This window comes from Falco naumanni, chromosome 2, assembly GCF_017639655.2.
Source record: "Falco naumanni isolate bFalNau1 chromosome 2, bFalNau1.pat, whole genome shotgun sequence".
Lineage (NCBI taxonomy): Eukaryota > Metazoa > Chordata > Aves > Falconiformes > Falconidae > Falco > Falco naumanni.
Window position 1 is genome coordinate 16981904 of NC_054055.1, and position 25572 is coordinate 17007475.

The window sequence follows — 25572 nt, forward strand, 5'->3', positions numbered from 1 at the left end:
GCAGGTATGTTTATTGCGGCACTGGGTGCAAAGGGGATCGCTCCTCCTAACTTGCACACCATTTCAACAAGCAGTCCCATATTTATTATACGTCATGCATATATGTAAGGTTTCTGAACATTCAGAATCTCCTCCCTCTGGTGCATCTTCAAGAAGTACTTTTCATCTCCTTGGGCAATTACCTGCAGTTCTTGTTTATCTTTGCATACATTAGCAGTCTTTGTTATTTAGTTTCTGTTCTCTTAAAACATCTGCTAGCTAATGATTAGTTCTTCCTTGTCGTCCACTCTAAACATGCCAAGCTAATACACGCCCACTGTGCTGGTTTTAATCTGGATCAGCATGATTCCTGGGCAGGGGGATCCACCTTCTTTGGGGTGGGGGCCATTTGAGTAGGAAGTCGCTGATCTATTACTACCACAGTTATTTTACCCTAGCTTGTTTTCTTTTAGCAGTTAGCATGTCCTTGTCAGAAGGCTCTTTATTTACATTCCTGTTGAGCTACCTGTCCCTTCTCCAAGTGTTAAGCGCTAAGCTCCAGCCCTTCCTTCTTTCTCAGGTGTTAACGTTTCTGTTATCTATGCAGTTTCTGTCTGCAGCGGAGTTTAAGATTTTTTTCACTATATCACAGTTGAGAAGCGATGTACTGTGAAATCCTGTGTTACCGACCTTTAAGGCTGACACCCACCAGGGCGAGGTTTGAGGGTTCGTTAACGCCTTTCAAGGGATGCAGCAGCGCCGCAGAAAATGGCAAGTTACGCAAACCAGACACACACAAAATCCCAACAATTTAGTGAGAACTCGCGGCGAGAAAGCACCCGCGGCACCCATCAGCCGGGCGGGCCGGCTCCGGCGCGCAGCACCCGCCCGGGTGAGGGGAGACGGGGCCGGGGAGCGCGGGCGCCTCCCGCTCCCCTCACGGCGTTCGCGCTCGGCCGCCCGCAGCCGCCCCGGACACCTGGGCCGCAGGCGGCGGGTCTCGGCGCAGGGCCGCGAGCGACTCCGGCCTTCCTTGTTGGGGCAGCGTGCGGCCGGAGGGCTGCGCATGCTGGGAAAGGGCTGAGATCCGCGGACCGGGTCCGGCAACGGCCACAGGGCCGGGAACAGGGCCAGGGACCGGGCCGGGGACCTGGAGAGGCGGAGCCCAGCCCGCACCCCCATCCAACCCCCGTCCGCCCGCGCCGCAGCGGCACGCATGCGCGGGAGGGGGCGGGGCTTGCGGCGGGGGCCGCCCTCGCGCGCTGGGAACGTGCGGGCGGACCGCAACCGGGGCTGGAGTGCGCCGCTCGCACACCCAAGGCTCGGTTTCGTTCTGGCGTAGGCGGCCGTCGCTCCTGCCGCCGGGAGGGAAGAGGAGCGCGGAGCGGGGCCGATCCGGCCCGCCGTGGTCGGCGCCGCGGACGGCAGGCAGGGACGGGCTCTGGGGTCTCGCCGGCCGCGCTCTCGCCAGACCGGCCCTGGGCCAGACGGCAGCATGGACGCCTCGCCGGTTTGTCGCAGCGGGTGATGCCGTTCCCCGGCGGGCGGGGGAGACGGGGGTGTGCGCAGCGCTGGAGGGAGTCGATCCGACCTGTGGCGGTTAGTGGCGGGGCCCTACCGGGGAGTCTGGGGAGGAGAGAAATGGGAGGGCGTGTGCTGCCCTGCTGTGTCGCGATTGGTCGGTGGCCGCCAGCTGGCCAGGTAATTGGGCGGGAGCCGTGTCAGTCACTCCCCTCAGCCTCCCTTCCCCCAGGCGTCTGGCAACAGGCGCTGTCTGGGATGTCCGGGTCGGCGGGTTGCCGCTCCCGCCGGGGTCCCCCGCCGCTGCCTGTCCCGGGTTGTGGGCCCCGGCCCGTGGCCGCCCGCGGGGTGGCCGGAGGGCGGGAGCCGGCGCGGCGCTGGGATCTGCAGGCCCTGCCGCCGGCCTGGGGGAGGCGGGCGGCCCCAGGCCCTGGCCTTGCACCTCCTGGGTGTCCTGCGGCCTGTTTTTTAATTACCTCTGATTTTTCCTTTTGTCCGGCTTTCCTGCCCCCTCCTCTCCTTACTTAGGCTCTGGGGGAATTTCTGGGTTTGGGAGTTTTTGATAATTTTTTTTTTTTTTTAACTTAAGTGAGATCATCTTGCCTGGAGGCTGCAATGTGACAGAAATGCTAAATAGCCCTGTCGTTCAGCGAGGCTTCCTCATCTAAACTCCGTAGTCGTCTTGCTTGCGATCAGGTGGTAGTCTTTCAGAAGATGTGTACCTAATTGAATTGGGGGTAGTAATTCATGGAAAGAGGCCAAAACCTAAAAGCGTAAGGTGTATGTTGGTTAGATAAAAATGAATTTAAATCTTCAAGAACGGGCCAGAGTAACTACAAATTAAGAACTGAAGGAGTTAGTCTTAGGTTGGGAGCTCTAGAAAACATAGACAAACGGTTGGCATTTGGCCCCTGTTTCAAAGAAAAGTAGGAGTAATCCTGACTCATAACTGGATTTCAACTTGTTTGTTACATCGTAGCAGTTAATGCCCTTAAACTTTTCAATACTTTGAAATATTTTATGTGCTCGAGTACTTAATTTTGATGCAGTTAATACCCTCCAACTTTCTCACTACTCTGAAGCATTTTAAGTGCCAAAGTACATAGTTTGGGTGGTGTTTGATAAATGTGGTTAGTAGTTGTCATCTGTGCAGTTATGTTAAACAGATGGGACAACCGAACGCTTCACACTTCTCACTGTTTCTGAGTGAATCATTTAAGGAGTGTGACTAATCGTCCTACCATACAGTTGTCAACAAAACAGTAATTTTTTTCTACCACCCACAAAATCTGAAGAAAAGATTACCAGATTTTCTATGGATGAGAAATGAAAAGTAAAGAACCTCTCTTGATCAACAGTTTAAATTTAGATTGAGGGGGGCTGCATGTAATGGACTTTTCATCTTAAGAATTTGTGTGTGGGGGGGTTATTTTTAATTTATTTTTTTTTCTTCCTGTGAAGCAATGTAGTGATTGGAAAATGGAAAATCTGTTAACTTACTATGGTCATTGTCAGGCAAACAGTAACACACTAGTTGTTTTAAGACTTTCATCTAAATAGCAACCTTAGGTGAAACTAAATTAACTTTATCTGACCTCTTTCCCCTCCCTGCTTTACCTGTGTCAAGTTGTAAGTCATATAGGACAGAGGCACTTTAATGTTCAGTACAGTATGCATTTTCATGATAATAGTCAAGTGATGGGCGTCATCAGGGTAATAATAGTGCTAACTGTGTTGTTGGGGGCGTGGAGGGTTGGAATAGCATTTGCTTTGAGGAAACCAGGGTAGCAAGACAAAAAGAGCTGGCTGAGAAACTTGTGTTTAGAAATGTGACATGAGAAATGGCCTGATTTGAACATAACCCTTTTGGGAAATGGAAGTCAGCAGTTGCCTACAGCTTGTGAGGCTGATCCAGGAGGGCAACAGTAAATGTAAGACCCCCGCAAATATTATGGGAATAGAAAATGTCTTGAAGGGGAGAGACTCATCTTTGATTTCTTTTAAGTGAGTTAAAGAGTTTGGAAGGAACTGTTAAATACATCAAAATGCAGTATTTGACACAGGAGGCAGATGAGTAGAAAGATTGATTAGGAATAGAAGTTCTGTTACCTATGGGGAGGAGAAGTAGCATATGGGGTGAAAAATGAGGAGACCAAGGATGCATCAGAGTGGATCCCACAGAGAACGTAAGAAAGGTATATTAAATGTATGCCAGCTTCTGCTGTTGGAAAATACATTTTCTGATTCTTTATATGGTTGGCAGCATTGATAAAGATCTGCTCTTTATTTAATGTATATCTAACAGTTACTTAGTTTGGTCTGTTTGTTATCTCATCACCTTTCCTGTGAAGATGAATTACCGATCAGGAGTGTGCTGAGAATGCTGATGATGGAAGGTTAGCCATGCCTTCTGATAGTTTAGTCCTACAGGTTGAATATTTTGAAAGTGATGGAGAACTGTGGGTAAAGTATAGCCCTTTCTCTTTTATACCAGTTTACTCTAGATGGGTATCCCCCCTGATAGCTAATCCTTGGATTAGAGAGTGCAAGGAAAATATACAAGTGATGTAAGAATGTCGAAAAAACTCAGTTCCACCAAAAAAGAATCTGTAGGCTTTGTGCTGTGTGAGGGGTAGTACTGACAGAGATACTTTTATAGTCTTACCTGCTTATCAGTAAATGTTTTAAGTGGAAGATAGTCTTCTCTAAAGCAGTAGTTGTGGTTGTCAGAAGTCTATACTGGCTAATTACAGTCCAGTAACTACAGCACAATGTTTTCAATGGCACTTTAGCTTTTAAAATACTCCACGCTGCTGTTGTGTTTTACTTGAGAGAACAGAAATAGGTTTAATACTTCAACTTTCTAGAATGCGTTATTTTGCTAAAAAAAAAAAAAAAAATAAATTAGCATTGCTTTTTTATTTTAAAGTTTCTGTACCGACTGGTATGTCCTTTCAGTAAGCACAGGGAACTTAACAGCTATTTTTCAACAAGCTACAAGCAAAACACTTGCATAATAAACTACACGACTTGGCAAATAACATGGAGCTTGGTTTACCTTAATAATCTTTAGCTGTTGATAAACTATTTCGTGGAAATGCTGGGAACTTTTTACTGCAGATAAGGTAAGTTCTTACTGGAATGTCTGTGAGGTCTAACCTACTGATTTTGTTCAGGACAGCCTGGCATTATCATGGATCGTTCCAGGCACCGTGCAGGAAATGGCAATGAGCAGACTTCTTCACAAGAGCGTAGTCATGGTGAAGATGAGAGACAACGACAGCTGGAGCGCCTCAGTAGGGAGGAGGCCTATTACCAGTTCATTAACGAGCTCAATGAAGAAGATTACAGGTTAATGAGAGACCGAAACCTGCTTGGCACTCCTGGTAAGATGTGGATACCTTCAGTAGAAAAGATGTAATGTGAGGTAACACTGCTGCTTTCAGACACCACATGTGGTTGTATGGCTCAAGTAGCCTGACTTCTATGGCTTTGTAGAAAGCAAAAACCTCTCCATTTCCATTAAAAATTAATGATCTTCAGTAAAAATTAACTTAAATAGATACTAAAGCTGAAATAAAAATGTTACTCTTTCAAATGCAACATCATCATGTATGGGAAATATCCAAACAATATCTGACATTAAAGTATATCTGTTGGTATGGCAATTTTGGAGGCCTCTGAATTGTTATTGGAAGTTGGTGTGCTCTTGACACACATTCTGCATCTTTTCTTCCACCCTAATACCTACTTCCTCTGTTATCTGTGTACCTGTTAAAATCTCACAGTAGTGCCATTTTCTTTTTGGTTTCATTAATTTTACCTTATTTCGGAAGATTTTAATTCAAGATAGAAAATATTGTTATTTCTGCATGGCTGTATTGAGCCAATAATAATAATGTCTTATCTAACAGCATTATCAAAATGTAAATTATTTCAGGGGAAATAACAGCAGAAGAGTTGCAGCAGCGCTTGGAAGGGGCTAAGGAGTGCCTGGCATCACAGAGTGATCTGAATAACAGAGAACGTGAAGGTAGAACTGTTGGAGGTAAACGTTCTTCATTTGTGTATATAGTATGTGATGCATAAATACTGTCCTGTACAGATATTTAAGATAAATGCTGATGGATTTCGGTACCAGCCATTTCAAGTCTTGTTTTTTCATTGTGCTTCTGTGGATTGTTTTAAAAGTAAGAGATTTCCTAATGATATGAAAACAAACTTGAAATACTTAATGAAAACTGATTGTCAACCACAGATTACTTTCTTCTCTTTTCCTGGTTTCCTTTTGCTAGTTAACTTAATAGCACAAAAATAATTTTCATTCTTGTAATTCTTAAAAGGTTTTATTGTATATTAGAGAAGCTGGAACAGAGAAGGAGTTAGTAGGAAACAGTTAATGTCTCCACTGTTCTGTTAGTTTTGTTGTTTTATTTCTGTTTGTTTTAATGGAGTGAGGCTTGTATTATGTGCACTGACTGTCTTCAGTTCTCCAGCAATATTAGCTTAATAATTTGGCCAGTTCTGGTCAGATTTAGGAGAGGAATAGGCAAGTCAGAAATGAAGACACCAAAGTTCTTGCATATTTCATGGTAGAGGGAGATGATGGAGTAGGGAAAGCTTAATCTGATCCCTTTAAGGGAAACCTTCACTGTGATCATGACCTTTGGCTTGCTTTATACACAGTACTAACCACAACTGTATCTGTTCTTGCGCTCGTAGTGGGAGGACATTTGGGTACAGAGCTGTGGATATTGTAGTAGGAAGAGTACTAGTTGCACAAAAGGAGCAAATCTGTCAAAACCATGCTTCATTTATCCCACTGCTAATAGAAAACAATTTTTTAAAATGTTTTCAGAAGTAAAATGAATCTATTGTACTTTTCCTTGTTTTATCAAAATTAGTTCACTAGGATACCTTCAAGTTGATAGCTTAAGTGAGGGACACATATTGGACAAATACAACTTAACTTTGGACTGCCCAAATCTGAACACTTTCTCAGAAGAGGCCATCTGAACATATCAGTTTCTTTGTTTATCTGCTGGTGAGACAAGAATTCTAGGCTCAGCTGATGAGTTTTGCTGACTTTTTTACATACAGCATATTTTCAGCAATATTATGTTACCGTAGCGATGTAGCTATCCTGCTACTCTGTCATTTCTGAAGTCAGGGCCCAGCAAGCATAGAGGATTTGGAGTGCATCGTAGTATGCTGAGCATGCAGTTGTTTGAATGTTTGCAATTCTTTGTTTCTCTCAGATTCTGATGTCCTTGGAGAAAACTCAAATGGTGACTCCTTGCTTGAATGGCTGAACACGTTCCGTCGCACAGGAAATGCCACTCGCAGTGGACAGAGTGGGAACCAAACCTGGAGAGCTGTGAGTCGAACAAATCCAAACAGTGGGGAGTTTCGATTTAGTCTTGAAATCAATATAAATCATGAGCATAACAGTTTTGAAACTACTGGTGACGAGTATGTGGGTATAGATAGTAGTAGCAGAATGTATTTAGAAAGAAGACGTTCAAGAGCTGTCAGTCCAGCAACCCCACGAACAAGGAGCAGGACTGCAAGAGCTGCCAACAGTGAGGCCTCAAGCACTGCAAGGACCAGGTCTCTGAGAACTTCTGTGGCACAATTGCCTGAAGCAACCTCTCATCCAGTCTCATGGAGGCTCAGGAGTAGAACGAGGGAGTTGAGAGGCCTTTCGCAAACAAATGCTACACATAATAATTCTGCAGCTAGCAGTGAACAAAGAGGAATGCCAGAAAGAGGTACTTCTACGGGAGTCACGAGAGGTAGAGCTAGAACTAATGTTCGGATGAGTGCAAACCAAAGACTAGAAATTCTGCGGCTGAGGTCTACTTTAAGTAGTCGAAGCCGCTCTCCACTGCAAAGGCAAAGTGATACTGTTCGTTCTGAGGAACATGGGCAGAGGCAGGACAGAAACACACAGCAAAGCAGTAGAAATAGAAGACAAACAGCTCAACCTTCTCCACAGTCTGCCGAAGAACAAGCAAGAGGTAATACTCAGACTCCTCTACTTTCCAGTGTAGCCCCATCCTTGGGTATAACTTTGGAAGAGGAGGAATCTAGTAGGCCAGTAGCTGCTGTTAGAAGGCATCCAACAATTACATTAGATCTTCAGGTGAGAAGAATTCGTCCTGGAGAAAACAGAGATCGGGACAGTATTGCCAGTAGAACTCGTTCTAGAGTAGGAATGGCAGAAAACATAGTTACCTTTGAAAGTGACAGTGGAGGATTTCGGCGTACAATATCGCGGTCGGAGCGTGCGGGTATTCGAACCTATGTTAGCACTATACGGATACCTCTTCGTCGGATTTCAGAAACTGGGCTTGGTGAACCTTCATCAGCAGCTCTTCGATCAATCCTTAGACAAATTATGACAGGCTTTGGAGAACTGAGTTCTTTAATGGAAACTGAATCTAACTCAGAAGTGCCAAGAGGTGGTCATCACTTACCGGATGTACAGTCAGAGCAGAATAACTCAAGTTCAGCAAACCGTAGCAGTGATCCAAGTGCGGTTTCATCTAGAAACGGGCATGCAGTGGAAGGCAACAGGGAAACAAATGGACAGAGCAATGATATTCAACGCTACGGGCGCAATAATGAAAACCAAGATAACAGGCAGTCTCAAGATGCAAACAACCTAGTGGAAAATGGAACACTGCCCATACTTCGACTTGCCCACTTCTTCTTGCTGAATGAAGATGATGATGATGATCATTTAAGAGGTTTAACCAAAGAGCAGATTGACAATCTTTCTACCCGAAACTATGGGGATATTCACACTGAAAATGAAATAAGTAAAACATGCAGTGTTTGCATTAATGAGTATGTAACAGGGAATAAGCTAAGGCAGTTACCTTGTATGCATGAGTTTCATATTCATTGTATTGATCGCTGGCTTTCTGAAAACTCCACTTGCCCAATTTGTCGGCAGCCTGTATTGGGCTCTAATGCCACAGACAATGGCTAGAATTAATTATATTGCTCAGTACTCAAGGATTTGCTTCTGCTCTATTTATGATGAGCCAGATGAAATGAATTGACTTACATAGGGGTCCATTTGTGTGGGGAGTTTTGTTAAATTTCTTTAAAAATAACAGGAAACTTGTCTAAATAACAATGTAAATACTATTTTTCTTCAAGTGCAGATCTAGGAGTACACATAGAACCAAATGATATCGGTAAAGTTTATATTTTTTTAGGTAATTTTGTTATGCCAAGCACTTTTGTAAATACAGAAATGCAATAGTTAATCAGGCCTGCTTAATGTATGGGTTTTTTTACAGTGTAATGGACTCACTTTATTTAGATTACGAATTGTTTCACACAGACCCACCACTGTGTTGAAAAATTAGTGTCTAAATAGCCATTCATTAGCTTTTTGTTCTAAGAACAATTTATTTTACAGAGGGTTTCTTGCTGGACATGTTTGCTAAATATATTTAAGTTACTTGAAGTGCTCATTTGAATAGACTATATTTTTTTTAACATTGAAATATCCTTTCCAAAAACTTGCCAATTTGGTTGTATTTAAAAAATTTTATGGCTATTTTTGCATGTGTTTTTACACAATGCTTAATGCTGATGAGTTCGTATTCAAAAGTGGATGGGTTAGTGACATTATAAAATGTACATAATTAAATGCTGTCTTTGACAATCTGTCTTTTTCAATGCAGACAGCAATCAAATCAATGATAATTCCAAGGGGGTGTGTCTTATTGAACATGATATTTGCTCAAAGAGTAGAGTACTGAGAAAGCCTTTTCACTCTTCCAAGTTACTCAGTTGATGCTCATGGGTTTTTAACTGCCTTAGTTTAAAGAGGGAAATACTTCCTTGACCATTGTATTGTCTACAATATGCATGATTTGTGCATCCTACTCAGAAAAACAAAATAAAGGCTTGAAATGTTTTTTGTACAGAAATTTAAGATACACATAAAATATTAGTCCTCTTAAGTCTGAGGACCAAATGGCAAAAGACACTAAAAAGACAAAACAAGCTTCCCTTGAAGTCCCCAGTTTACTGTATAATTAGATATTAAACTTTATACCAATAACTTACAAAGAAATAAAGTTGTGAAGTAAATAATTGAGGCTTTGTGTGAATTACTGTTGAGCCATGTTCTGTAGGTATGTAAGATTTATCATTCTTGATGTTTGGTCTCTCAGTTTTCACTTTGTTTTCCCCAGCTGCGTATTTGTGTTTCCGCAATGGGTGTTAGCTGTTACGGTACATAAAAATGCACGGCAAAGGACTCTTGGGGTTTCTGTAAGCAAGCTGAATGTTACCAAGCTTATCTTCTGAGCACTGTGCCTCTCAGTCCTTGGAGAAGGGCAGAATTGTGCAATGCAGAAATGTTTCTGTATTCTGAGTAGTAGAAAGAATACTTTAAGTCAAGTAAGGAGTCCAACTGACTTTATCTGCCTACAGATGACCCTTGCAAATGCACTTCTCTTTCAGGTCCTTCAGTTAAAGTATCTGCTCGTGACAACCTTGAAGAGAAACTATTAAAATCCTGTGTTAAGCTATTGGATGTCTACTTCAGTTTTGCAAGTGAAAAACTTGTCAAAAGATTCACAAAGTGCTTCTTTTTATTCTGAAAATTAGTTCTAAGGGATTCTCTTAGGAGATTTAGGTGAGTTTAAGGATATGATTAAGAACTCTGCTGATGTGATTAAAGAGTGAGGAGCTTCAAATGTGATTATTTGAGCTAGCTAATTTTTTACACTATTTTTTTCTGTTACTTCTGTTAGCTCCTGATGTTGACATTATCTACTGAATACATGGGTGCCTTCTGCTACTTCCTTGTCTCCTTATGGTTTTCCTTTATATTTGAAAGCTGCCTGACCCAAGTGCCACATCTGTAGAAACCTGCCTGTGGCTCACCGTTGCCTTGCTGGTAGGTTCTTTCAAGGTCAATTTTAACTTAAATCCTTATTATAGGGAATTATTTATTATTATTATTATTTGTACTGTGTTTTTTAATGAACTGGTTGGAATCTTGCGCAACTGGTACACTAATGGACTAGAGGTAAAGGGAGATTCCCTGTGCCTTCTTTCATTGAGGTGGGGTTTTGCTGTGTAACCATGAGAGCACAATTTCATACGTGGTTCAAGACAAGATCCTGCATGACCAGGGTACTTGTAACTGAACTGCTGTGGGGGAATATCCAAAAGTACAGTGAGATTTCTTTGTGTAGAGATCATAAGCTATTGAATAGCAAACATGAAGTCTCCCATACTATATTCCTGTCCTGCTGCATGTGAATTGTCAAGTATTTCCCCTCCACTGGAGGGGGCACGTTGTTTGTTCCTCAGCTTTCCCAGCAAATCGTGTTGATAGGACCAATGAAGTCTCAGTGGTTCGGTTTGGTGTTGGCTTCTTTTACCTGCATTCCAGTGACATTCCTTCAGTTCTACAGACACACACACACACACAAATGCTACTTTACCTTGTCCATGACTTGGGGGTTTCATGTTCCAGCAGTCACGTCTGTATTTTAAGAGCTTTTTTTTTCTCGATCCATTTCCTATCACTTCTCAAACCCATCTGTGTTCTTGATCTCTGCAGCTGCCCATTGCAGCTACACAGTTTGTCTTTTTTGAAAGTGCTTGTTCTGTGCTTGCTTTTTAGTATCTTGCGATCCCTAATTCTTGTACTGTAAGAAGCAGTGACACCATAAATAACATCTTTCCATTCACTTTGATATTGACTTAGCTAATTTTCTTTTTTTTTTTTTTTCCTTCAAATAACTGAGGAGTCCTCTTCAATATCTTTTGTATAGAAGCTACTCCTATGTAACTGTTCTTGTTGCACTTTTGAAATGGGAGGACTGGTGCTCATGCAGTATCCGAGGTGTGGATGCACTAGGCATTATATGGTAATACAACTTTTCTCCTCCCACTGAGATCTTCCAAATAATTCCTAATATTCTAGATTTACTTTTGATTGCTGCTCAACACTGAGCCGATATCTTAGCAAGTTATAAAAAAATATTTCACAATCACAATCCTGAATGTTAATTGCTAATTCAAAATGGATTATTGCCTGCTTTTTTTTGGTGTACTATTGTACCCTTTTTTTCTTTTGGATTATTTTGTACATTGTGCAAGTCAAATTTTCTTTGCCCTTTCCTGGGCACCATGCTTCCTGTGATTTGTCTTAGCTTTTAATACCCTGATAATTCTGTACCATTTGCAGATTTTATCACTTGTTACTTATTTTTCTCTGTTTATGAGTATGTTACATAGCACAGATACTTCAGTCGTAATGTCTTCAAAATCAAAAGTTTAACCATTTATTTCTAGCTATTTAATCAGTAAATTTGTGAGGGTTGTTTTATTGTTTTGGTTAGTTTTTAGTCAAAGGGAACTAAAGGTAAATATATGAAGAATTCCAGAAAATAAATATGGTAATTGTCCTTAAGCTGATATCTGTAAAAACCTGAAATCTAAGTAAAGCACTGAGAGGATGAAGCTTGTGTTAATAATTAAATTCCTTTAGTTATCCCTGAATTCCATTTGATTAGGTGAGCTAATAACTTACTTTAGCCTTTCTTTTGCTTGTAAAAGGACTGAGGAGAGGAGTAATATGTGCTTATTTATTTTTCATGTATTTTGTGTAAAGGTGCAATAGCCTTTGCCTGTATCCTCCTTCACAGGACAGCTTTATAATGTTTACTACATATTAAAAGAAAATCTCTGATACGTAAATTAGCACAATGATAAGACACTTTGTCTACTCGGCTTTATTTATAAAATTAGAAGGGCATCAAAGTGTATTTGTGCATCATGCTTGTTGTCAAGACAAAGATGTTGGTCTCTTCTCCCAGGTGACAAGCAATAAAACGAGAGGAAATGGCCTCAAGTTGCACCAGGGGAGGTTTAGATTGGATTTTAGATAAAATTCCTTCACAGAAAGGGTGGTGAAGTGCTGGAACAGGCTGTCCAGGGAGATTGTGGAATTGCCATTTCTGGAGATGTTTAAAAGATGTGTAGTTGTGCTGCTTGGGGACATGGTTTAGTGGTGGACCTGGCAGTGCTGGCTTAATGGTTGGGCTTGATGGTCTTAAACGTCTTTTCAACCTAGATGATTCTCTGATTCCAAGATGCAGCTTTTGTTGCAGTGTGCTATTGCTGGAATAACCTGAGGTCAGACATTAAAGTGTGTATGAGTAACATTGACATCACTCAGCTATTAGCTTCATTTTTGCGGTATCAGCCAAGTTTTGAGTAAGTAAAGTGGCACAGGATAGGTTTGTTTTTAAAGAGCTTTTGTAAACAAATGTATTAAAGTTACAGATGTCCAGAAAATTGATTGAATACAGAAGTGTTTGAATCCCACTTGTTTATTAGAATGAAGATCAACATTTCCTGTAATATACAAAACGTGATTTTAAAAGTTTCAGGTTTAAACATGTTATTGGAGTTTGGAGCTTTCAGTATGTGTAGCTGAGTTTTGTTTAGTCCTTTTCCACAAAAAGAAATACCAAAGCCTAGCATTGAAATTCTGGAATGTGACAGGTTTGTTCTGTTCTTTCTTCTTCCCCACCTTGTAAATCTTCACAATTCTTTCTGACTAAGATGCAAATGATCCGATAATCCACTGTGTTCTTTCCTCCTCTTGAAATTTCAGCATAATCTGCATTTTCTTGTGGACATTTTAATCTAATTTAGTTGACTTTCAGCTCCCAGTTAGAAGTTTTCTCCCAGTGAAATTCTCAGCTTATTCTAGCAGCTCCCATTAAGCACATTTTCCTCCCTTTTCAGAGTAACGCTTAAACTACTGTAGAACTGTGTAATGGCCAGATGGAGCAATTGGAGTATTATTTTTCACTGTCTCCTTTGATCTGGAGGAGCCAGAACCTGAAGCCACAAGAAGCTTTTGGGATTCATAGTCTGTTCAGCTCAAGTCTCTGCTGCTCCATGTTTGCACAGGGGCATAAACATGATATAGGTGGATATTTTTATGGTGGCTTTCCTCCAGCAAGTGCAGGTTATGCAGCAGCAAGATCACGGCAGCAGCGTGGAGGTGTAGCCAGGCCCCAGCAGGTCCTTGTAGTTCCCACTGTTGAAGCGGTGACGTCTGTGCCACTCACCCATGGTGCAAGGTCCTCGCTGTACCAGTGTCAGTGTGATTAGAGCAGGGGAAGGGAGGTACACCTCTGTGTGAGAGTAGCTGTTCAATTTGCTAAGCAGACAGCTTGAGTGCTACCAGTTCGAAATGAAGCAGCGCTTGCCAGCAGGAGCAGTGGGAGCTGTGGCAGTGTGGGGGTGCCAGCCCCCAGCGATGTAGAAGGTGGAAGATTCTTGTTGGCAGCACGGAGAGCTGTCTGTCTAGCCAAAGTGACAACAGTCCCCTTTCAGCATGGACTGAGAATGTTTATGCGTCAGGTTGCAGTCTTACACGGAGTAAGTGTGAAGCTTTTGTGTCTATCATCACAGTCAAAGGGAAGCTGCATCCAATTCTATGAAACTCTGAGTGGCCAGAGTTGTTTTGCAGTCTGTTGATTCATCTTACTGTGAAAGTACAGGGAAGATCTTACAAAAGACTCTTTTACAGAGTTAATGACATTTACTGGATATAAAAACTTGAAGTCTTACCGTTAATTACAGTCAGGGTAATAGGGTGCTCTTAGGTCAGGGTGATGAACCTCTTAAAACAGAGCCAGACCAGCACTCATGGCAGTGGTGCATTGCGTATGGGAGAAGGCAGCTGAGCACTCGCACACCTGTGTGGAAGCAAAATGTTACTGCAGTTGTGAAGTTGAGTGTGATGAGGCTGGGTAATGTGAGAATGAAGGTTGCCTATGGCACCTGAGGTTGGCTTTTGAGTGCTGATACAGCTTCTCCCTGAAAATACAGTCTCTCTCAGAGCACCAGGTGGGTCAGGTTCAATTACGGAGCTGCTAGCAAATCTTACCTTGTCTTCTATTATGTGCCTTGGAGTCCTTTTTACTCTGTGCTTCTAAATTCTTGTCTTTAAAGGAAGTATCTACTTCTTCATGAGTTACTTTGTGATGCTTATTGTTCATGGTCATTTTCTCTATACTTTTATGAGAGAAGGATCTGCTTTGTACTTACAAATTTTACTTCTCAGCTATCTTACTGTCATAGTTTAACCTCAGACAGCAACTAGGCATTATGCAGCTGCTCACTCCCTCCCTCCTGCCAGTGGGATGGAGAGGAGTATTTGGAGGAAAAAAGGTAAAACTTGTGGACCGAGATAAGAACAAATTAATAATTTAAATAAATAAATTAAAAGAATAACAAAAAGTACAATGAAAAGGAAATGGAGGGAGAGAGGAATAAAATACAAAAGAAAAAAAACCCCAAGTGATGCACAATATAGTTGCTCACCACCTGCTAACCAATGCCCAGCCAGTTTCTGAGGAGCAATCGGCTGGCTCTTGGCCAACTCCCCCCAGTATATATACTCAGCACGATATCCCGTGGTATGGAATATCCTGGCTAGTTTGGGTCAGCTGCGCTGGCTGTGCTCCCTCCCAATTTCTTGTGCTACTTCGGCTTTCTCGCTGGCAGAACCTCAACAACTGAGAAGTCCTTGAGTCATTGTAGACATTACTTAGCAACAATTAAAAACATCAGAGTGTTATCAACATTATTCTGGTAATAAATCCAAAACACAGCATTGTACCAGCTATTGAAAAGAAAATTAACTCTATCCCAGCCAAAACCAGGATGCTTTTTTTTAAATAAGCATCTATTTCTCCATCTGACTGTCTTCTGTTAGGTATTTAATAGGATGTAGCTTACATAAGCGTAATTGTATGGCATGAAAGGAAGTTAAAGTAAAGAAATGTTAAAGACGAACAGCATTATATCCTCAGACTAGAGAAAATGGCCTCTAAGCCATCTTTGGTCTCCAATAGACATTTCTAATGGTCATCTCCTGCTCCAGGGTGCACAGCTATTGGCACTGGCATCAAGCTAGCCTGGTCTCCAGAAGAAGTGCATGCCATGTTCAATGACTTCTATTGGTGACATTCAGAAAATTAATTTATTTCTATGGAAATTAATAGAAAAATGTGAGCATAAGTTTTAAAAATAACAGTATATTTCAATTGAAATATGAAATTCAGGTCAACTGGCAGCACTAACCCAGAGCCTCTGTAGAAAGCCTTAATGTGGAAAACAACTCAGAGAGCTGGACTGGACAGAGGCCTTGAAAAGATATAACTACCAGGCTGAGTTAATAGGATTTTCCATTTCTTGCATGTGTGATGCTATCAGCGACTTTCTAGCTGATTATATGGCCCTGTATGCCTCTCTAATAGTCTTTTTAATAATACATGATGTGGAAATGGATTCCTGTTTTACCAAATAACTGCAAAGTAGGCAGAAGTGTTTTAATTTCACCTGGTTTCTCAGACTCTTTGCAATTACCTTTTCTTTCCTTTCCATATTCATAAAATCTTTTCATATACCTAGAACCATTTCCAAGCATTTTTGCATCCTTTCGTCTTAGGAACACGCTATTTCCTCCAAGTACTTTTCTGTGGTACTATTGGAAAGTTCATGTGAATCATGTACATGTCTAGAAAGGGGGAGAGATTTTTGGATAATAGGGGCATCACTTCCCCTCATTTTCAGTCTCACTTGCAGGGGTTATTGAACACAGTGTGTCCCAGAACAGCTCCAAAACTACTACAAGGGCATCAAACTGGTTTTGTGTTTCAGAAGTTCTGTGGCATTTGTACCATAACAGTGATGTTTGCTTTATATTGCCCCACAAACCAGAGAAGCAATAGCAGAGAACTCTGAAAAGCAGCATGTACCATGTATATTTGCAGTGCTGTGACCTGAGAGATTTGTCAGACCCTCTATTCTTAATTATACAGAATAATGCAAGAAGTTATGACTTGTGCAGCAGCATCACCATGATAGGTTGCACAACCTCACTTGGCTTAACTTGGTGTCAAGTGATCATTGTGTTTGTGTTTTTAGATCTTTAGAAATACAAGGAGGCAATTACTTACTTAAGTGGTTTGTTGTCTGATATACAACCGAATTATAAATGTAGCCTTTTCATCTAAAAACAACAGTTAAATGGAAAATGGAACATGAAATATGATAGTTTATAACATACAGGATAGGTTATCAGGCTGGTTTTGGCATCAGGCATCTTGTGAAGCCATAGGCGTCATTAGATTATGTTAATGTAAATACGACAATAAGGTTTGGCTTGGGTCTGGCATAAACATGGCAGAATTTTTACAGCCAAGCAGAGTTGCACAGCCTAGTTCTGTTAATATAAGGCAGACTGTTAATTAGTATGAAAAATAAACATGTAAGTACAGAAAGAAAGGAACCGGAGGCATGTGTGAGTACAGTTTTCTGGAGTTATTGGCATGACAATTAGTGAGGTATGCAAATGTGGAAGTATGAAAGGACATGGTAAATTATAGCAGGTTATGTCCTGCCACTTCATGCTTTTGCCTTGATGGGGAGATAACTGCTCTGTTTTTAAAAGCAGATATTGTTTCACCATGCCCAAGCTCCTGCTGAAGTAAGCCTGTGCAGTCATGTAGTGGCTACCAAGTGACTGATCAGAGCCTGATCAACCTGGTGAGGAAACCAACCTGACCACCAGGCCAGCTGGTGGGAGCGACATGACAACCCACAACCAAGTGAGGAAGTGATGGACAAACTTGATAAGCAGAGTGTGCAGAGTGATGTGGACAGGAGAAACCTCTTAATCAATAGAAGAGAGCTGAAGTGTGGTCATTCCAGGTGTGTGCACACAAATATGGAAGGGCCTACAGGTGGGGACAGATGTCTTACCTTCTCTGGGAAATCAGCATCTCAAGTGCCTGTGGACCAGTGCACACAGCATGGGGAACAAGCAGGAGGAATTAGAAGTCAGTGTGCAGTTACAAGGCTGTGATCTCATCAGGATCTCAGAGACATGGTGGGATAGCTGGCACAACTGCAGTGCTGCAATGGATGGATACAGGCTCATTAGGAAGGACAGCCCAGGATAGTGATCGGGAGAAGATGCCCTTTGTTTGTGAGAGCAGCGGGAATGCATGAGCTCTGTCTTGGGGTGAGCCTGTGGGTCATGACTAGTGGGCAGACCTATGTGGTTGATGTTGTAGTAGGTGTCTGCTATACACCGCCTGATCAGGAAAAAGAAGTAAATAGGACCTTCTTCAGACAACTGGAAGAAGATTCATGTTCACAGGCCCTGCTCCTCACGGGGCACTGTAATCACACTGATATCTGCTGGAAGAGCCACACAGCGGGGCACAAAGTCCAGGAGATTTCTGGATTATCATTTCACAAATGGCAGTATTCTTGCCAGTTTCCTCATCCCCTCAAAATTTAAGGACTATTTCAATATACACCCCTGAAAAGAGACACTGATGTTGTTATTTGAGTAGTTGTAGGATTTACCAGTTCCTGAAGAGGCTTTGAGACGTGACTCTTCTTTTGAATGCATGACCATGGATCGGTACAGTCTGCGGGATTTTAAGGGAGATGGGGGGCAAATGGCAGGAAGCCCTGCATTACATTATGCAGTCATACACTGTGGTTGTAACTATGGAGCTGTGAGTACCCCGCTTTGGTCAGAGCAGCACACTCAACAAAAGAAATGGGCACAGTACCAGTGCAGCGCTCAGAGGTGAGTCTTTAAAGTGAAATGTATCATTTGCCCTCCTGAAATGCCACGCAACTAATCTTACTTCAGCCTGTACGCAGAAACCATCAACAACCAATGAGTACTGCCCAGCATCCTGCAGCCTTCCCTCAGCCTGCTTTCATTTACAGTGGGAATGGGGTCAGCCCTCATTTTGGAGGCACAAAGTACCCCAAAGCAAAATTTCTTCCATTACTTTTCTTTCCCTGTGCTTACAATGGACTTTTACTAGTCTGAACGAGACCTGGAACAGGTTCACCAAATAACAGCTCAGCGCAACTTGCTCTTTGGCATTCATACCGATTCCAGAAGGAAAATATTTATCCCATCACTAAATTTATCTTTAGTGTAATGTAAATTGCCTGAAGTGCAAAAATGAAACATATACACAACAAAACAAACACAGCTTTGATTTTCTTGTACAGGTTGAGCAGCTATAATGGGATATGTGGGATCACTTTGTCCCATTATTTTAAGCAGTCCTTTATAAAGGTCTAACTTCAGGCATTTATAACCCACAGTTGGGGTTCTTGTCCTCAGTAAAGTAGAACAGATATGGGATATTGCTTCTGCTTCCAAAGAAAGCACTTCAATTCTTATCTTGAACCTTTCTGTTTCACCTTTAGTATTAAGCCTTCATCTAGGCCGGTTCCACTATGATGTATTTCCTTACTCAAAGTTGCTTCTGCTGTGCTGAACGTTTGACATGCCTTACCCAGCCCGTGAGCTATTTTTGCCGTTCACACAGGTTCGAGCTACATTAGTAATGGCTCATCCCTTTACCTCCAAGCACGCATGCTCAGGAGAGCATACCCAGTTGCTATTTTAATACAAAGGTCTTGCCCTTATCGGAATGAGTGATGCATGAATAGAGTGCTTTGGTTTGCTGGTGCTATTCCTTCTACTGACTCTTTAGCACACTTCGCATGCAGTTTATTCCAGTCATTCAATGTTAACAGTCTACATATCAACACTGAAAGAATAGAAAATGCCAGTCTGCGTATGAGCATAGAGTTAGTGTGTAGTTAATGTGTGTATGTGTAGCAGCTAACTTGATTATGCATACAGGGAGAGTAAAGAATCGTATTAGTTCTTGCCTAGCACTGTAGGTTATGTCTCTGTATCTACACACACACATAGACATGTATATACACATTTGTAAATTGAATTCTGTAGGAAAAAGCATGTATTCCTAAGGGAAAAAAACATCATAGCATAATGATTAAGTCAGAATTATTGCATGTCTGGATTCAGGTCCTTCTGTTGGGCTTAAGCACCATCTAGGCACCACAGTTGGGGGTTGTCCCCAGCATCATGACAACTGAGACCTTTTTGTTATTTAGACCATTTAAATTCACTTGGTTTGTTTTTCTTGAAATTTTCTGTTCAATGTGGCATTGAAGTAAAAACCCAAGACTGGGGTTATTTCAGCAAAAGGTTTCTAAAATTTAGCCGCTTTTTTTTTTAAAGGCATCTCCAAGTCCAGACTCCATTTTATTGTTATTTTTTCCCTTGTACATGAATCTCAGATGATGATCCTGGCCTCCCAGCTGATCTTAGTCGCTCAGTTCACATCATTCCCCTCCACCCATGCTGTGCTCTGGTCCTTCGCAGGAACCATTGTAGCTCCTTTCCCGCCTCACTGTGCTAACCAGGATGGGAGCTGGGGGATGTCTCCGAGGGGGATGCGCTGTGAGCCACCCAAAGCCCCGGGAGATACCGCCAGGTCATCCATCCATTCCCCGCTCGGACGGTGGTAGAAGCGGCGGAGGCAGGACAGCTGGAATGGGACGGACCGCTGGGGACAGGAGCGCGCTGGCAGCGACAGCTCGCCCGGGTGTGCGCGGCCCGGAGCTGCGGAGCCGAGCCGAGACGTGGGCGGCAGGAGGGGGCGCCAGGCGGCCGGGAGCCGGGATGGGATGGGATGTGCTTTGCTTTGCTTTGCTTTGCTTTGCTTTGCTTTGCTTCCCGGGCACGGACCCGCCTCGCAGGGGGAAGGATGACCGGCGGCACGGCACTGGGGGGGCTGTGGGGGTGTCTTGCTCCGTGAGCCGCGGGTAGCAAGAGGTAGACACGCTGCTCCTCCCTCCCAGCCCGGCTTCTCCTGACAGGGAGGGCAGAAAATAAGGATTTGAGAGGAAAGGTTTCCCTTCCCGCTCCGCTGGCTCCCCGTGGGAGGGAGCGGCAGGCAGAGGCTGCTCTGACAGTACGCAGCGCCCTTTGTTTGGCTGGGCGTGAGAACGCTAGTGAGATGAGCAGCACCTTACATGAATGCTAACTGCGAAATAAAATTAATGAACTACCCTTTAAAGAAAACTAAGCAAAGCCCAACCGCAGAATTAATTGCCTGGGATCTCGCTAGCAGAGCTTGCAGCACGTTACGCGGCTCCCCGGGCCCCGGGCTCGCAGCGCCCCGAACCCCCGCCCCGCCCGACACAGCGGCCGCCCCCAGCCCAGCGCCCGCCGCCGGGCCCGGGCCCAGCCCTCGGCGTCCGCACGGCATCGCTCCCCGCCCCGTCCCCCCCGCCCCTGCAGGCCACCGGCGCCGGTACCGCCCCGGCCGCCGCCCGGGCTTCCCCCCGCCCCTGCCGGCAGCGGCGCCGGCCGGTGGGAGCTCTCCGAGGTGCTGCAGCGGCGCCGCCCGCGGGGCCCGTCGCTGCGGACCAGCCGTGGCGACGGGGCGCTCGCCACTGCGCTCCCCGCGCTCGGGGCAGCTGCGGTCCTTGCTGGGGGTTTGTTTTCGCGGCGGCCCCACGCCGCCTCTCTCTGTTCTGCCCTGGGGAATGGGGATGGTAGTTTCGCCTCTCGGTAGGCTGCTGGGAGAGCGGTGCCCAAGCAGCGGGCTTCCAGCCGGTGGGAATGGCTCCCGGCGGTGGCAGGCCCCTCGCAGGGGCGGGCGTGCTGCCTCGCTGGCAGGACAGAAGACAACGTGCCTTTTATCCCAGGCAGCCAAAACACTGCAAGCAAGGGGTGCCACAAGTTCTGCTTCCTAGAACATGCAGAACGCCTCGCTGTTACATTAAACCATATTTCAGTGGTTGAAACATTGTATATTTTCAGACATGTATATTTGTATAGAATAATTGCTTATTCTATGTTGTACATTTTAATTTTTCTGGGATCTATATACTTTAGATAATGTGTAAGTCACAGATATTCTATATACTGAACTCTATTTCCAATGAAATTGTGGCCTGGCCATAAAAGCTGGTTCAAAACATATTTTGGAACATTTACACACTTGCTGCAGAGCATGGTTTCATCCTAATAACTATGTCAGTTCTCTCAAGCTTCTTTTCAGTCTTTCTGAACACATCTGATTGGGACCAGCTTCTGCCTTTCCACATTTTTTTACAACAGTACAAAATGAGTGCCATCAAATCAGTATGGCAATATTACGTGCATGCCTTGGATTCTCTTTGCACCAATCCCATTGATTACAAAACTGGAGAATACTGGACTCACATCAGCTAGCAACCTAGTTATGGGACAAGCAAGTGAGTGAAAATAATGAAAATACACCTCATGCATTTTGAGAACTATTTACATTCTGGAAATGAATCTGATCTTAAACATCCCTTCACTAACATAACATCTCATTTTGTCAGTAGTATTCTTCTTTCCTTAAGAATACATTTTTTTCTTCATTACTAGTTAATTACTAACTTTGCTCAGTATAAGCTGAGGGAGTGTATGGTCCACTGTACTGTATGTCCTTTCTGTGCAAAGCATTTGTAAGGGTTGCTCTACACACAGTTTTCCATCAATTGCCAGCCTGTTGAAGTCCTTCTGTGGACACCATTATCACAGAATAAAAATTACTCCTTCTGGATTAGCTTACTCTATTTTGAATGTGTTTGAAGCACACAAACTTGGAGTTATTCTGGTAAAGTATGATGTTTATTTCCCGAATTAACTTGCAGGTATGAAGAAGTCCCAACAATGATTATAATAAGCACTTAGTCTTGAGTATACTAGAAAAAATTACATTGTTTTTCGTTATTTAGTTTCACTGGGTTTGTTAGTGCTAATATAGAATGGGCTCACTATTTTTCAGTTTTTCAGTATTTTTCAGGCAAATCACAGATCACCTCCCACTACAAAATGAGCAAAAAATACAACATTTCAATGTGATTATTCTACTCACTATATTTTTAATTACATGTGCCATTATTCAAAAGGCATCTGGAAAACTTTAATGTGCCTGGTGCTGATTATTTTCCATTGAATGGAAAATTTCCACTGGAAATAAGAAGAAAGAACGGTATAGCCTTTAACGAGCTTTAAGTGGGACTTGAGAAATGAAGATGCCTACTTTTCCAAATCTTTGACCTTTTTTTCCACCATTGCACTGATAGGTAATGGTTTACCCTTCCTCCACCCTGCCACCCCTCTCCCATGTGCCCATCGCATGTGCAATTCATCTTTTTTTTTTTTTCCATCTCCAGGTTAAACCTGTGGGCTATGGTTAACTGTAAGAGGAGCATATTGTTGAGTGAAGCCCCTTCTGCATTAGAAAGTACGGGAGGCTGTTGGATCCTTTAAGAGGTTACAGGTGGGCCATGCATGCCTTAATACGTGTTTATGTATCGACGGTCACGTCCCACGTCAGTCTCTAAAGGTACAGAATCTCTGCGAAGAAGATCCATAAATGATTTCATACATTTGCTTAAATTGAGTGGTGCTAAGCACACTTTCTGGATCTGGAAGTAGCCTCCTCTATCAATCTAGAAACAGCAAGCATTGCCTTTTTGACCTTTTTAAAAATGTCATGATGAGCGACAGACACCTGCCATGTATCTCAGCATATGATTTGCATCATGCTGGTTTTGATCATGGGCACATAACAAAGGGCAAAGCACCATGGCACAAAGATTTGATTTAAGACGAAGTCAGTCTGTTGTGGGTTTTTTAAGACAAGCAGAATTAGACAAGCAGAACTTGCATGTGACTACTCTAGTCCTGTGGCCCAATTAACCCACTGCTGGTAGGAGGCCACAGGCTTTGTATTGACTTTGCAAGGCTTCAGGACTGAGGCTTGGTTTGTCTGAGCTTTTCCTGACGTGTCTGTCGCTTTCTTTTTACTTTCTTCAGCTGTAACAGCAGTATCTCTAATGAGCAGGTGGCTATGTCTGTTTTACTTTTGCTTAACTTTGTATGGTACAACTGCATTGTCCTGACTACCATCCTCTCTTGTCCTGGTAACACCATGGACTTGTTGCCTTGCCCACACACCTCCCCATCCCACCTAGAACTTACACCACTTTCTAAAACCGATACCGTCCTCTCTTCCCCCAGTTATCTCCTCCCCTCCCTGTTAGAAAGCTGGTTTGGATTTTTTATGGAGAGTGACGAGAAGTTGTACTGCATAAAATGAGATATTTATGACTAACAATGATGTAACGTAGAGGAATACAGACCTGGTATAACAGCAGAGTCCCCCAAGAGTGCAACATAGGGCACTGTAGAGGAGGCATAGGATGATACAAAAAGGGGCACAGCCTTAGCACTGGAGAACTCACAGCTATGAAGAGCTCTCCAGTAGTCAGCTAAAGCAGTGCAGACCTGGGAGCTGGGCAAAGCTTGTTTAGAGATAACACAAAGAACAAGTATATAACATACATAAATGTCATCACAGATAGTAAAATTGGATGTAACATGGAGTTGTAGACAAATGAAGAAAGAGCAAAAAGGTGTGTTAAAAACCATGTAAAAATAGTCCCATAATAGTTCTTTGCTTTTCTCAGCGAAGAACTTGTTAGGAAGACACCGATGACCAGCTTCAGCCCTGACAGCCGTTGCTTGAGGAAGGCCAGCAGTGTCAGCCCTAGGTCACAGAGGGGCAATGGAAGGGTAAACACAACACCAAAAACAGGACAGATAGGAAGAGCGTGTCTACAAAAAAATGAACTGCGTTATTATTTCTGATACTTTTTTTGTAGTAGCATTCTTTAATTTCTTTTTTTTTTCTTTTGTTTTCTGTAGTAATTAGCTCTCACCTAATACCTATTTTATTACACTGTTATTTCCATTATACTAATTCTGAGTAAGGTGTGTTTTTTGTTTTTTGGTTTTTTTTTTTCCAGAACTAAACTCTGTGCGTAACATTAGTAATTGGAGCAAAGGATGCATCTTTTGGAAATTTGGGCATAACAGTCTCTCCAAGGTCCCAGACGGCATCTGGCAGTCAGAAACAGAATAAAGATATCCTGTCTCCCAGCCTGGCACATTAACCACAGGACCATTCTTCCTGTCTTTGCTTTATTTATTACATTGAAATAATTATTATGCATACTGAGCTCTTTGAAAGTACATTGCTATAAATACTAGAAAAGTGAGCGCATTGTGATTTGAAAAATACCAGCTCCTGTTTTTCAGTACATCATTCAAACCATGGAGCCATTATGACAGACCCCAGGGAATCATACTGCCATGACTCACGGTCCGTTAATATACAATTTAGTGCACATCAGTGCTATGACAAAGACAGGCACTGCATAACAAAATGACAAAGGTGAGTCCTGCACAGCTGAACAATCTTTTTCTTTTCTCAAAACTCAGGGCTAACCTGCTACTTACTGGTCAGCTGGTTACTAATGAACGTGAGCTTTCAGAAACATAACCAACTTGCGTTCACCTCTGGACTGCCCACTTAGCTTTCCTGTGGAAAAAATCTTTCCTGTGGAACTACTTTTGAGCCTGCTGAGCCAGACTCAGGTTCTTTCTCAGTTACTGAGACTATCCTGCACACTTGGTTTCCTTAGACACTTCTGCAGTCCACTTTCTCCCCTTGACTTCCCGTTAGGCTGCAGTGTACGATTATACCAACTTGTGACTGGAGACAGATATTGCAGGCAGGTCTTCTGATGCTCGCAGTTTATGCAAGGGCAAGGATGTTTCTTTCTTTCTCCAATGACATGAAACATCCCTGAAATGCCTGGTCACTAATGCTCGGGGATCTGCCTTCCACAGGAATAAATCTCAGGCTTGTTGAGGTAAGTGTGAGTCGGGCGTTTAAATATCTTTGAGGAGCTCGAGTAGTCAAGTTTACATGAGTGAGTAGCCATGTGTAGATGCAAGCCAGATGGTGTGTTAGCTGGAGCACTCTTTGAGAACACTGAGGACACAGAGGTGGAAACAAATGCAACACATGAGAAGGAACAAGTGCATTTAGCCGCTACTTGGGCTTGTAGGCTGACAGGGCTGACGGCTTACAGTTGACAATAATTTAGCATACTGTAAACACAGTTCACCTGAGGGTTAATTTCTGCAGAAAAAGTAAACATGAAACCAGGAGCTGCCATTTTTTTTTTGGTCCTTTTTTGGAGCACTTTCCTTGACTGATTTGACAGCTTGAACCCAAAGTGAACTTCACTAGCTAA

The 25572-nt window shown here is 43.0% G+C and overlaps 1 protein-coding gene across 8 annotated transcripts; it reads left to right on the forward strand.

The window, feature by feature from the left end:
• The first annotated feature begins 1229 nt into the window (after positions 1–1229).
• RNF6 (ring finger protein 6) lies at positions 1230–24451 on the forward strand. 8 transcript variants are annotated; one of them, XR_005826338.1, is made up of 7 exons: positions 2208–3695; positions 4677–4886; positions 5441–5548; positions 6759–6877; positions 10284–10429; positions 22639–22811; positions 24277–24451. XR_005826338.1 is itself a non-coding variant. In XM_040583757.1 (6 exons), the coding sequence occupies exons 1-5, from the start codon at positions 3644–3646 to the stop codon at positions 10395–10397; spliced, it is 603 nt and encodes a 200-aa protein (XP_040439691.1). In that variant the 5' UTR covers positions 2208–3643; the 3' UTR covers positions 10398–10429; positions 17024–20087. The 8 variants fall into 8 exon arrangements, 5 of the variants coding, with proteins under 5 accessions (XP_040439689.1, XP_040439688.1, XP_040439691.1 ...); XR_005826339.1 differs by having other exon boundaries at positions 22639–22745; positions 24277–24446; XM_040583757.1 differs by lacking the exons at positions 22639–22811; positions 24277–24451 and adding an exon at positions 17024–20087.
• The last annotated feature ends 1121 nt before the right edge of the window (positions 24452–25572 follow it).

Excerpts from the sequence above, each read along its gene's own strand:
- RNF6 (XM_040583755.1), top strand. The coding sequence starts at position 4,694 with ATGGATCGTTCCAGGCACCGTGCAGGAAATGGCAATGAGCAGACTTCT. Across the intron at positions 4,887-5,440 it reads AAACCTGCTTGGCACTCCTG|GGGAAATAACAGCAGAAGAG; the intron begins GTAAGATGTGGA and ends AAATTATTTCAG. Across the intron at positions 5,549-6,758 it reads TGAAGGTAGAACTGTTGGAG|ATTCTGATGTCCTTGGAGAA; the intron begins GTAAACGTTCTT and ends TGTTTCTCTCAG.